At 43.0% G+C, this 12,500-nt stretch overlaps 1 protein-coding gene across 2 annotated transcripts in view; it reads left to right on the top strand.

The window, feature by feature from the left end:
* The window catches only part of gmnc (geminin coiled-coil domain containing), a 16,022-nt gene extending 4,989 nt beyond the window's left edge, over window positions 1–11,033 (top strand). The window contains exons 2-8 of one of the 2 annotated variants that reach the window (XM_047820527.1): window positions 2,852–3,070; window positions 3,867–3,947; window positions 5,402–5,478; window positions 6,479–6,623; window positions 8,186–8,271; window positions 8,370–8,486; window positions 8,568–11,033. In XM_047820527.1, coding sequence (XP_047676483.1) covers window positions 5,476–5,478; window positions 6,479–6,623; window positions 8,186–8,271; window positions 8,370–8,486; window positions 8,568–9,344 — 1,128 coding nt within the window. In that variant the 5' untranslated portion in view covers window positions 2,852–3,070; window positions 3,867–3,947; window positions 5,402–5,475 and the 3' untranslated portion in view covers window positions 9,345–11,033. Of the gene's footprint in view, window positions 1–2,851; window positions 3,071–3,866; window positions 3,948–4,153; window positions 5,479–6,478; window positions 6,624–8,185; window positions 8,272–8,369; window positions 8,487–8,567 lie in introns of those variants that run through there. The other variant, XM_027138874.2, reaches the window with a different exon arrangement.
* The last annotated feature ends 1,467 nt before the right edge of the window (window positions 11,034–12,500 follow it).

Below are 12,500 nucleotides of genomic sequence, written 5' to 3'. Positions count from 1 at the left end.
GTTCGCTCTGTTTAGCGCACACACTCCGACGCTCCTCTACAAACGTTTTTGTCCAGGAGGAATTTTTTTGTGGTCACGTGACCAGAGCGGCAGTCGTTCAACAGACAGGAGGAACATGAGGTCACCTTTAGGCGGCAGGTCTATTGTTCCTGAGCAGCAGTGAGTGGGTGTTGGGGCGTGCTGCGTGGCACCGGGTGTCACTTGAGCCTTCGGGGTGGCAGGTAAAGTTTATATTGAAGGCCCTGAAAGTGACTGGGCTTAGAGGAAGGCTTTAAACATTCCATCGCAATCCTACTTTTCACTGACCATCTAATGGTCTCATTGACAAAGAGACGAAATGAAACACTGCCATGTAAGTAAAGTGGCAGGGTTCAGGAAGGATCGCGTTTCTGTAATCTTTATTTGTACTTTGCAAACACGCACACACACACACACACACACACACACACACACACACACACACACACACACACACACACACACACACACACACACACCCCTACAGAAACTTCCTTACTACCAGAAACTGGGATCAAGACGTTACTATATACGATGTCCAGAAATTCTTTCAGGAGAAAATCTGCTCAGATACAAGATCTATTCGAGTGATCGATTGATCAGTCGATCGACGGTTACGTTCAGGAATACTCGTTCTTTACTAAAACTTCCCGATTCACAAAGTCACATGACCTCTCCTTCAGAATTGTATTTTAATCTGCACCGTTAAAACGCTCACACGACAGAAATAAATGACTATTTTGTATTTTAAGGCCGGGAAGTGTTTTGTGAAGCGTGGTGGCAGAAGGAACATGAACTTATGGAAGGAGAGGTGAGGAAATCTCTTGGAGTCGTGCGGCGGCACTTTGATGCCACTCGGCGGTAAGTTCTATCTGTGGGGGTCCACACGTGTCCTACCCAAACCAATATGGCCTTCCTCCTTCCTTCCTACATACAAAAGGAGCGTATTTAGAGCTGAGGTGTGTGTATGGAGCATGCCTGAAGCTGGCAGGGGGCAGAAGCGACGCGACTAGGCAAGGAGTGCAGCAGCCAGAGCAGCCTGGAGAGCAGGAGAGAGCCCTGGGCTTAATTGGCAGGATAGGCTCTGCTGGAGACTATTGTTCACGTAAAAGAGGCTTAGCATTGCCGCGTGTAGTAAGGCCACTGAGTCTGCTGCTCCACGCGTCTGGAGTGTAATTCTCTAAGGGGGAGGGTGTTAATAATAAGATGAAGGTTTAAAAAAGGGGAGGATAAGTTAAAGGGGTAAAAAAAGAGGACCCCTGTGAAGAAGTCAAGGGTGATGACTTTGTTTTGACTTTTACGCTGAGATGTTATTCACAGTCATCGGCTCCACGGGAGGCATCGGTTTCAGGCCCCCAGTGGATGCTGGTTGTTGGCCAACAAACCCCGAACAGGCTCGGCTGGTCATTAGGGCTCTCTGTGGGAGTGTTTAAGCAGAAAGGGTCCAGGCTGCAGGACAGCTGGGCTGGGGGAGTGTGGGGTGTGGGGTGTGGGGGGTGTTTGAGCCCTGGGTTTGTTGCCCAGGTATCTCCACCTGTACTCTCATTACCAACCCAGAGTGGAAGCAATTAACTGCCCAACTGCTCCAAGAAAAAAGGGGGGGGGGGGGACTGGGACTGAGGTGGGACATAAGGAGCAAGGAGTGTGTGTAGTAGGAAAGGGTCTGGGTCTAATTAAAAAAAATAATAAAAAGGGAGAATCAGACAAGGATTCTGTGGGACCCGAAGTCAAAAAGACGTTTCACTTTATTGAGAGAACTAGATCAGACTAAATCAGACTAGATCAGACTAGATCAGACTAGATCAGACTAGATCAGACTAGCATCAATCAGTCGATCTACGGTTGTGATTAGCTTCAATCTGAAAAACCACCAACTCATTTTAATCTGCAGGAAACGTTCAGCGCTTAAAGACAAACAGACAGACAGACAGATTGACAGACAGACAGATTGACAGACAGACAGATTGACAGACAGACAGGCTGGTTGACAGACAGTGAGCTAGTAAGCTGGAGCATTAGGGAAGGTGGGGAGTGAAAAAAAACCACCATTCATATCACAATGGGGCACCTGACAAACAGCTCTGCCCTTAATTACCCAAGCTGCCATTTCTGCCTTTAATTAAAGCAGCTCTCTGTAGGCTTAACAGGTCAGACCCACAGTCTAGCAGAAACGAACATGGGGCAGACGAAGCCACATCAAATAGAAGTTGGGCAAACGTCATTGTGCCCAAAATGGTATCATCAGATTGCCAGCATCAGATTGCCATATTAATTCTAATGAATGCCAAAATAAATATTACGTATTATTACTAATTGTTTATTTTATTTATGACCCCCGGTTCATGGAATATGTTCCATATGTCCAAAACCTTGCTGGAAAATCCAGTGTAAAACAGTTTAGATCCTGAACTGGTTAATCTCGTACGGGAGCCCGGATTAACAGGTCAGAATCGGTCCTGCGTCGCTTTCTGCTCGGCAAACTTTCTGTTCTGTTCTTCTGTAATGTGATAAAGTTAAGCTGATTTTTTTAAATGTATAAATTATCACAGGGTTGTGAACGAGATGTGGTGAAGTAACAGATGAAATAGTTCCTCATTGGTAATAAGCTTATGGTGGAAAATATCATCCTTTATCTTCGTAATGATTCGAATGAAGTAAAGAATGTAAATGAATCGCTTTTTTTTTAATTTGTTAACTTTAACGAGATTAAAAGTGCGTCGATGTATCACAGCATCTGTACTCCTACCAAGCTGGTACACCAATTAATCCATGATTTCACCTGATAATCCTCCAGTTTAACCACAGTTAAACATCAGTGCCGTCCTTTTCCCAGCTTCTTCAGACTGGTCCACCGGTTTCTCCATGGTTGGAACATCTCACCAGGCTGGTACACTGTTAATCATGGCTGAACCAGCTTCACCAGGCAGTATCACCAGATCATAAGATTCTCTAGGCTGGAGTACCAACCAGTTCATCCAGTTCTGTCCAATTAAAGCTGATCAGTACATGAGCTTAACCAATGGTGGTTCAAGCTGGATGTTCCTGTGCCCAGGTGGGTTGTTGGCTCGTTTTGAAAGCCAATTCATCTGTTAATTGTGATTAATTAATTACACAAGCACGGCACAAACATGCATCTATTACGAGTGCGTTATCTGTTCAATCCAAATGACATTATTATTCATCTACATTCCTAAATATAGCCTAATAAATCTACCAGTGTTTTTTTTTCTCTTTTTTTTGCATCTGAAGTCAACCATGAACAGGAGAGGTTGACTTGTGAATATGGTTCCTTCTAAAGTTCCTCCCTTATGTCATCTAAGGGATTTGTGTCCGGTGTCCGATATGAAGAGGTTCTGACTACACCGGATCTAAAGCAGACTTATCTTTCTACTACATTGGATTTCCTACAATTAAAAGGCCCAGATAAATCCCAGAGATACTTAAAAGTCTCAGCCTGAAGGCCTTGCAGATGGTGTCCGGCTTTGGTGGACAAGAGGGTTGGCGTTTTGGAAAATGAGCATCTTCAGTAGACAATGATTAAATACCCAGTTGTATAGGTAGCTACAAGAGAACACCCAAGAATCTACTGTCTTAAATCTGTCAGTACCTGTCATGCTGGTCATTCTAGTGGAAACCTGAGCAAGCTGTTCTAAGCGAGGGCAGAGTGTTGAGTTCTACTGAGGATAATGTTCAGAAATGAAAGGAGCACTTTTAGGGCATGAACCTTGCGCTCAAACCCTCTTTACCATCCAGTACCAGTAATATATACCCATTATAGGTGTGTGTGTGTTTGTGTCTACAACATTTTAACTGGAGGGATGAACACATGAACAGATCTTCCTTTAAAGGGGCAGTGCAAGGATCCATTCATTCAACTCCAGTAACCAGGGTGGATCTGGAGATCATTCCATGCACAGGCTGCACATACGGTGAGAATATAACCTGGATGTAACACTAATCTGCCATGACACACACTCATTCCCACCATGGTTTGGTCAGGTTGACCAAGCTGGTGCACCACTTTAACCATGTTCTAACCAATTTTACAAAGGTTTTACATTAGTAGCAATTTAGGTACAATATGCCACCAGTTTTTTGGAGGTTGGAGAAAACCAGAGAACATGGAGAAACCCCAAAAGGACACGAAGAGAACGAACAAGACTTCACTCGATCATTTAAAACGTCTAAAACAATAAGCTACGGAGTTTAAACCGATCACTTTTTTGTCATTCTTTACTAAACGTCGCTGTTATAACATGGCACTAAAACTGTACAGCTGATTGGTTGGTACAAGAATAAGTAAAGTGGTAAAGCGAAGCCATTTATTACTGAAAAGCTTCAGCATTTATACAACAACATTTAGTAACTTTAAGCGATTTCTAGATCTCTCATTCAGACCAACCAGCACACCCTCGCATCCACCCACACATGCCCACACATCCACACACACACTGCATGCAGAGGACAAGGTATCAGGTGAAAGGGAAGAACTCTACATTGTTTAATTGTTAGAGTGAGGTGAAATAAACACTAACACCCACGCCTCTCCAGCCCCCTTATGTCTGCCCTGCCTCGCAAGCTTCTCATTTTCTCTCAAAATCTCTTCCCTTAATGTCCACAAAGCCCAGAAATCTACAAGGACATGAAACTTTGTCAGCTTGAAGTTATAGATGTATTTATGTGCATAAGGTCCTTAGTATTTTAGGTAAATGCTGTTTAAACAGTTATTGGGCCACTAATTTAATTATTCTGATTATTATTTTTGGTCCAACTCATTTATAACGTTCCCTATAACCACTTATAGACCCCGACTTTACACTAAAGCCTGCAACATGTGCAGTAGTGAACTAATAGTATCTCATGACCGAAATGTGTCCTAGCAGCACGCATGTGTGCAGAAACGCTTGTCATTTGAGCTCAAAAGTAATGTTAATGTGTGACTCGAAGGAATGCACATTTCACTTACCCCTGAGTTTGGGGGTGGCAGTAAGCATTTCCACCCCTCACCCGATCACCCACATGAATTCATCACCTGTCTCTACTGGGCTTACACATTAACGACTCGTCACTGTGCAATACAACAAGATGCGCGTTGGTGTCATCCCGGACACACACTTGCGCATGCACACACACGCGCGCGCGCACTCTTGTTGGAGTAGGATTACTCTTAGCCATACGTTGAATCCCTCCTTCTCTCAGAGCGCAGAAACACGGCCCAGGACAGCTGTTGCGCATCTGTAGTGCAACGGCACAGCACGTCACGTGACGTCTCTGAGCGCTTCTGCCACCTGAATCGGGGCGCTAGAATGAAACTCTGATTCCGTGCCAGCGCGCGCGCTCTTTCTCCCTCTCTCTCTCTCTCTCCTCCTCCACCTCCCCAAAGGTTTTCTAGCGAGCTCCCGGGACTTCTGTCGCGCTTCCGAGCTCGCGCCTTGCTCCTAAAGTCCTGCCTGCGAAATGGTGAGTGTGATGTTTTTTTTGCACTTGTTGAGTATGTTCTGAATTTAGAGTCTAGTGCGCATGCTGTGTGAATTTATACTTTATATATACATCCCAAGCAGAAGCAGTGTGTTACCTTACCGGGGATATCTAATGCCCAGGAGTAACTTTCCATCTTTCGTGTTCATGTAGCTTTTATTGCTGGTGCATTAAACTGACAGCTTTTAGTTCTCCGTCACCATGGACTTCATCTCATGATCAGAGTTCAAGCGTGATTAAGCTCTTTATAGCTTAATTGGGATTTTATTTGGTCCTGAGTCTGAAGGGAAAATGTTGTGCAAAGGAAAAAAGACTCAGTGTGACGATCCTGTGACTGTTAATGGAAAACAAACAAACAAACAAACAAACAACAACAACAACAACGAGGCTTAGCAAAATGCAAAGTGAGAGAGTTATATAATGAGAGAGACAGTGAGACAGTGATGTCGTGAGAGAGAGTCAGTGGGAGAGTGATGTAGTGAGAGAGAAGGTGAGAGAGTGATACAGTGAGAGAGACATTGAGAGAGACAGTGAGAGAGTGATATAGTGAGAGAGACATTGAGACAGTGATATAGTGAGAGAGACATTGAGAGTGAAAGAGAGAGTGATATAGTGAGAGAGACATTGAGAGAGAGAGAGTGAGAGAGTGATATAATGAGAGAGACAGTGAGACAGTGATATAGTGAGAGAGACATTGAGAGAGAGAGAGTGAGAGAGTGATATAATGAGAGAGACAGTGAGACAGTGATATAGTGAGAGAGACATTGAGAGAGAGAGAGAGAGAGAGAGAGTGAGAGAGTGACATAATGAGAGAGACAGTGAGACAGTGATATAGTGAGAGAGACATTGAGAGTGAGAGAGACAGTGAGAGAGTGATACAGTGAGAGAGACAAAAGTTCTAGAGGCTCTAGACACATTTGTGCGTTCCTAAAAGAATCACTGATTGAATTGTTGCTGCGCTTTTGCCCGTTGTTTTGAACAGAGCTCCATCCTCTCCTGCCGAGACGCGCGCTTTGACTGCGCTTACTCCGCCTCCACGGCTCGCGACACTGTTGACGTTTCCACGGCAACGCTCGTCTCCCTCTGGGACACCGGTCGCTTGGACGACGCAGTTTGCCCGCGCGAGCGTAAGTGGAACAAAAATTGCGGGATTTGAAGCGCGAGAGCTTTTTTTCCTGCTTTTTTCCCCGGCAGTTGCGCGCCATCTCTATTGCATTTCTATTGTACTTCACTGTTCGGTATATCAGACCAGCTCAGGGTTCTAAAACCTAGCATATTGTTACACATCTACTCCATCCACCGAGGATTAGGTTTAAATCTCATTAATATTATTATTCAGATAAATAATAATAATAATAATAATAATAATAATAATAATAATAATAATAATAATAATCATCATCATCATCATCTTACAATACTCTATCTGTTATGGAATTTGCTCATGAATCGATCTGAATATTATAATAGTTATTATTTGGATAATTTGCATCCTAATTTCTGAAACTGTGATGTTTGTTTGTTTTTTCTTTAGATTTGCTTTAAAATATCTAAACTTGCAGGTAAAAGCAGTGAAACACAGAACATTTAGGAATTAGAATCATTAGAAACATTAGGAATTAGAAACAGTTTTAATGTTGATACTGAATCGGATGACAACCTCAGTTGTTTACTTGAATTTTATTTATTCCTCTTTTTTTTTTATTTTTGCTTTGTTTACTGCAGATATGTTAGATATTTGTCTCCATTTCCTTTCATCCGAGTGCCCCGGTGCTGAATTCCTCTAGAGCACAAATATCGTTTATCTCAGTGTTTTAAGGTTTTTGTTTGACCGACATTTACATTTAGAGAATTTTATCACAACATCTAATAAATCAATTGTGTTCTTATCCCAAAAAAAATAAAAATAAATAAATGAATGAATGAATAAATAAATAAATCTGAAAACTAAAGCCAAATTCCTCGCTTTGTGACAGACATTTTTAAAGAACCCAGAACACAAGTCTAAACCCAAATCTTAAATCTGAATTAACCTTATTTGAAATGTTAAAGCAGGTTTTATAACCTATTTACATTATACAGTAATTGCTGACTGCTTGGTGTGAAGCTGTGAAGGGAAATGAAATCATAATCTCCGTTTGGTTTGATTCAGTCGTTCACTGTCTAGATTCCTCTAGAATAAAAAATATGTTGAATTCTTGAAAGATTTTTTTTTTCATTTGATTTTCATTTGATTTTCATTTGATTGAACATTTTTTTTCATTCTGTCTAAAATTGAATTTTGTTTTTGCAAAAAAAGAAGAAAAAACAACAAAACAATATTAAGTGAGAAAACCATTCACATTTTTTAAATTCCCTTTCAAAATAATAAAACATTGCAAGCAAAAGAAGTCAAACACAGAACCCCCTCGACTTCTCCAAATGAATTTCTAAAATGTTCGAATGTTTATGTTCTTAATCTTAACTTCTATATTACAATTACTGTAGAGCAAGTAGGTTTTTTTTAACATTGTGATCACATATTCTTAAGTATCAGATTTTAGACTGCTCTTTTACTGCAAAGCATCATTTTTTTCTCCAAATGTAAACAAATTCAAAACAATAGAATTCAAAAATTCAAGAATTTTTGCATTCTTGTTGAAAATCGCAGCGACGTGATCCTAACTGCACCGACTTTTGCCTCGTTCAGTTCCACAGCTGGTTCCAGCCTATGGCGCCCTGCATGACTCCGTCTGGCCCGACCAGTTGTCCCCTCACCTCCAGCGGAACAAGCAGGTCTGCTAAAGCCCTCTGTATTCCCAACAACACAAAGACGCAGCACGTGTATCATATAGGATCTTATTTCTGAACGCTAACTCTTGTTTTCTTATCAGCTTCAGGATACATTGATGCAGAAAGAAGAAGAACTCGCGAGACTCCAGGAGGAGAATAACAAACTCAAAGAATTTCTAAACTCATCATATGTGAAGTCACTTGAAGACAAGTCAAAGGTATGTTAAGGATCTATGTAAAGATCGATGTTTTTCGATCTGTCGCTGTCGCTAACTTCTTTCTCTTTCTGTCTCACGTAGAGGCTTTTCTCTGTTCAGAGGAGCGCAGACGTGCGTCACAGGAAAAGAGCTCTGCATGATGAGAGAGACTTCCTCAATGTGAGTCGGCTGCTGCAGGGCGGCGAGGGAAAGCGGACGTGCCGTAACCTTTCTCTGGAGTTCTGTTCCGCCGACGAGGTAGCCGCTACGCCCTCGCTGGACTCCTGGGTTCTGGAAACACTTGGACTGCAGGATGAGGACACCATCAACACAGACAGCAGCTTTAACAGCCCTACAACAGAGCACACGGCTTCCTTCAGCTCTCCGGCTCCGAGCACCGAGCACTTCAGCCCTGCGCTGCAGGATAGCACCATGTTCAGCCCTTACTCAGACAGCCACTGTGAATACAGCAGTGCCATCGAGTCGTCATGTGGTTTCAGTCACAGCATGGACGAAAGTGCAGACTATTTGAGTCTTGGTGCATCAAGGATGTACACCGTCACATCTACAGGCTCGCTTCAAGGAATGGAATTGCCTATTGGACACTTCACCCCACCTAAAGCAGCATCAACTCCTCAGCGTTCGCACGTCTCGAGCTCAGAGAGGCACCGGCGCGAGCTCGGCCACGGCTTCTCTGGACCACCCGGGGACGAGACCGCGCCGTTCTCCACACGCAGCAGAATGGACTTAGCTTTCAGCATGTCGCTGAGTCCGCAGAACAGCGTCAAGACCCACACGTTCCCACAAGGACAAGCTTTTACACGCAGAGACTCAGAAGGAGGATGGAATTTTACCTGGGTGCCTAAACAGTGTTCTTAAAATAAATATGTTACAGGGATATTATTAATCTATTTAAAATAAAAATACAGTTGTGGGGATGATGGAGACTAAATATGAGACAAAAAGAAGCCATGAAACTGTGAAACAAATAATGGGACTGAGTTCTATACGATACAGTTCGGTATTTTTGAAGAAACGTTGGTGTTATTTGTTCAGTCTGGCTCTGGAGTCATTTCAATGATTAACACATTGATTAATCTTTCGATCGCCTATTAGATGCTTAGAAAAATAATCATTAATAAACTATAATTCAAGTGCGTCGTGTTTCTTAACTTTTCTCAACCTCCCGGAACGCATTGGAACAACTTTAAAAAAGCGGCGACGTGTGTAAATGCGTCTAAATCGCTCGTCTCGCACATCTGATAATAAACACTCTCTCCAAAGTGCTCAGCTCAGCCTCTATTCTTCTCTTGATACTCCTATCTGGATGTTAACCCCAACCTGTCATTTCTTCTTTCACACCTGTTTCAGTCTTTCCCTCCTTTCCCTCACTCTTTCCCTCCCACTCTCTTTCTCCCACCTCTAAAAGACAAAAGAAGGAGGGGGGGCAGAGGTTCCATGTCTCAGGAGAGTCTCCCTCGCTGATCTGCCCTGTGGGTCTGAGACAGGCCGCATCTTCCCTGGGGGAGATCTAAAACGGGATGCTTCCAGCCTTCTATCCCTCCCTCGCTCAGCCTGGTGCTACCCACTCTGCCCCCAAGGGGACTGGGAATGCCAGGGAAAGTTGGGGCGCTGAAGCTAGCTGCTGAGGAACCGGGTGAGTGGTCTGTGTTTAATGACATGGTTAATCCCCCTGCAGATGCCCACCAGATTGGAAGGAGAAGAAGAGAGCAGGTTGGGGAACGAGCAATAAGAGACCGAGAGAAAGAGAAAGAGAGAGAGAGAGAGAGAGAGAGAGAGAGAGAGGGAAGTCTCCAGATTCGATGAACCCAGTGGGTTTACAAAAGGGGTCATAAAGGGGTCATTAGATGACTGATGAAGCTGAAATTTCCTCTGCTCTCACCGTACTCTCATATTGCAGCTCATTATGATGAGATCAGCATATAATTATATGTTCTGTCTCCGGCTGCAAATGGGAGTCGTAAAGGTCTAAACACAACACCAGCCTTCACAAAGCTCTGCTGAGACTCTGCACAGACTCGATAACAGGCTAAAATCTGATCAATTGCTTGACCTTAACGTTGAGGAGTGTGTTGTGTCACGAGGTTACAGGCCGAGGATCGGGAATGATTCGATGCCGCAAGCATTTCGTTTGTACGTTCAAACCGAACACAAACAAATCAATTAGCTGCTGATTTTGTGAAGCTTAACGTTGTGTTCTTCATGTTGTGTCCCTTCTGCCTGAGTCTCTGTGGCACTTTGACCAATAACAACCTTCTCAAGCTTCTGTTCACTCCTCAGTCAACATTTGTGCCAAAGAGCTCATTGGAGGACGTGCTGTTGAATCCTGAAAGCCGATTGGTCGGAACGTGTCTGGGATGTTTACTGTATATTAATGTGCTTGTTTTTATACGTCGTCAATACAGAAATAAAGCAAACTCTGTGATATTTGGGGCATTTTGCACTTTTTCAAAATGACTCAAATATTCAGTAGATTTGTGCAGGGACACGTCGTGTGACATCATCTCAACGCTTCCATTTCACGTGTGTGGAACATCATGGAGTTTTTACCGGTAGGGTTAGGGTTAGGGTTAGGGTAAGGGTTAGGGTTAGGGTCAGTGTGCATGTGCATCCTGTGTGTGTGATTTCACCAATTCAAGTAGATATATGCAAAAAAAAAAAAAAAAAAAGAGAGAAGAAAGGCACAAAAATGCTGCAAGTTTCACTGCAAATTTTGAAAAGAAAAAAAAAAAGAAAAGAAAAGAAAGAAAGAATGTTGGCTGCACCCAGAGGTGGGAGTAAGTCACACATGTGCACGTCACAAGTAAGTCTCGAGTCATGAATGTCAAGTCAAAGTCAAGTCGAGTCTTTTTTGAATATTTGTCAAGCAAGTCTCAAGTCTCAAATTTGCGACTTAAGTCTGACTCGAATCAAGTCATATGACTCGAGTCACCCATCTCTGACTGCAACAATAACATATTCATTCATTCATTCATTCATTCATTCATTCATTTCCTACCGCTTATCCGAACTTCTCGGGTCACGGGGAGCCTGTGCCTATCTCAGGCGTCATCGGGCATCGAGGCAGGATACACCCTGGACGGAGTGCCAACCCATCACAGGGCACACACACACACTCATTCACTCACACACACACACACACTACGGACAATTTTCCAGAGATGCCAATCAACCTACCATGCATGTCTTTGGACCGGGGGAGGAAACCGGAGTACCCGGAGGAAACCCCCGAGGCACGGGGAGAACATGCAAACTCCACACACACAAGGTGGAGGCGGGAATCGAACGCCCGACCCTGGAGGTGTGAGGCGAACGTGCTAACCACTAAGCCACCGTGCCCCCCCCCACAATAACACATTGACATAACTGATAATAAGACTAAGTGAAAATGTAATAACCATCCTAGTTTTCTGTAAAATGTTGTTTATTAACATTTAAGGAAGGAGTCTCCGGTTTCAGCCTGTAAGTTTTCCGACTTCAGGACAAAGAAGTACTTGGTTCTTTTGTTTTTTTCTGATTTTTTTGAGCTGTTGTAAGTAACAGAAACTCGGGATGTTTCCCAGCATTAAGTGTAAATGTAAAGGTGAGAAACACACAACCTGTTGTTCATTAATAAATAAATAAATAAATAAACACTTAATGACGTGTAGTTACAGCACGTGACCGTTGATTAGTTTCCTGTAACAGCACAAAGTAAGAAAAATTCAGTGTTTTTAATCTACTTTAATCAACATTGTGTGTGTTTATATATGTTTGTGTGTGTGTGTGTGTGTGTGTGTGTGTGTGTGTGTGTGTGTGTGTGTATGTTTTTTAATCAAAGCACATTTGTTACTTCCAACCCTCCAACAACCCCCCAGCCCCCCTTTGAACCCCCACCCCACAGTGTGTGTGGTTTTGTGGTTGCATGTAAAATCCTACAGGATAAACAACGCCTCATGTTTTAATTAATCTGTTTGAATGAAATCGCTGAAATGAAACGGAGGAAAATCAGTTAGTGTTTAATTCTTTTTTATT

This window comes from Tachysurus fulvidraco, chromosome 11 (genome assembly GCF_022655615.1).
Source record: "Tachysurus fulvidraco isolate hzauxx_2018 chromosome 11, HZAU_PFXX_2.0, whole genome shotgun sequence".
NCBI lineage: Eukaryota > Metazoa > Chordata > Actinopteri > Siluriformes > Bagridae > Tachysurus > Tachysurus fulvidraco.
The sequence above is the reverse complement of the archived record's forward strand: the minus strand, read 5'-3'. Positions and strand labels throughout refer to the sequence as shown.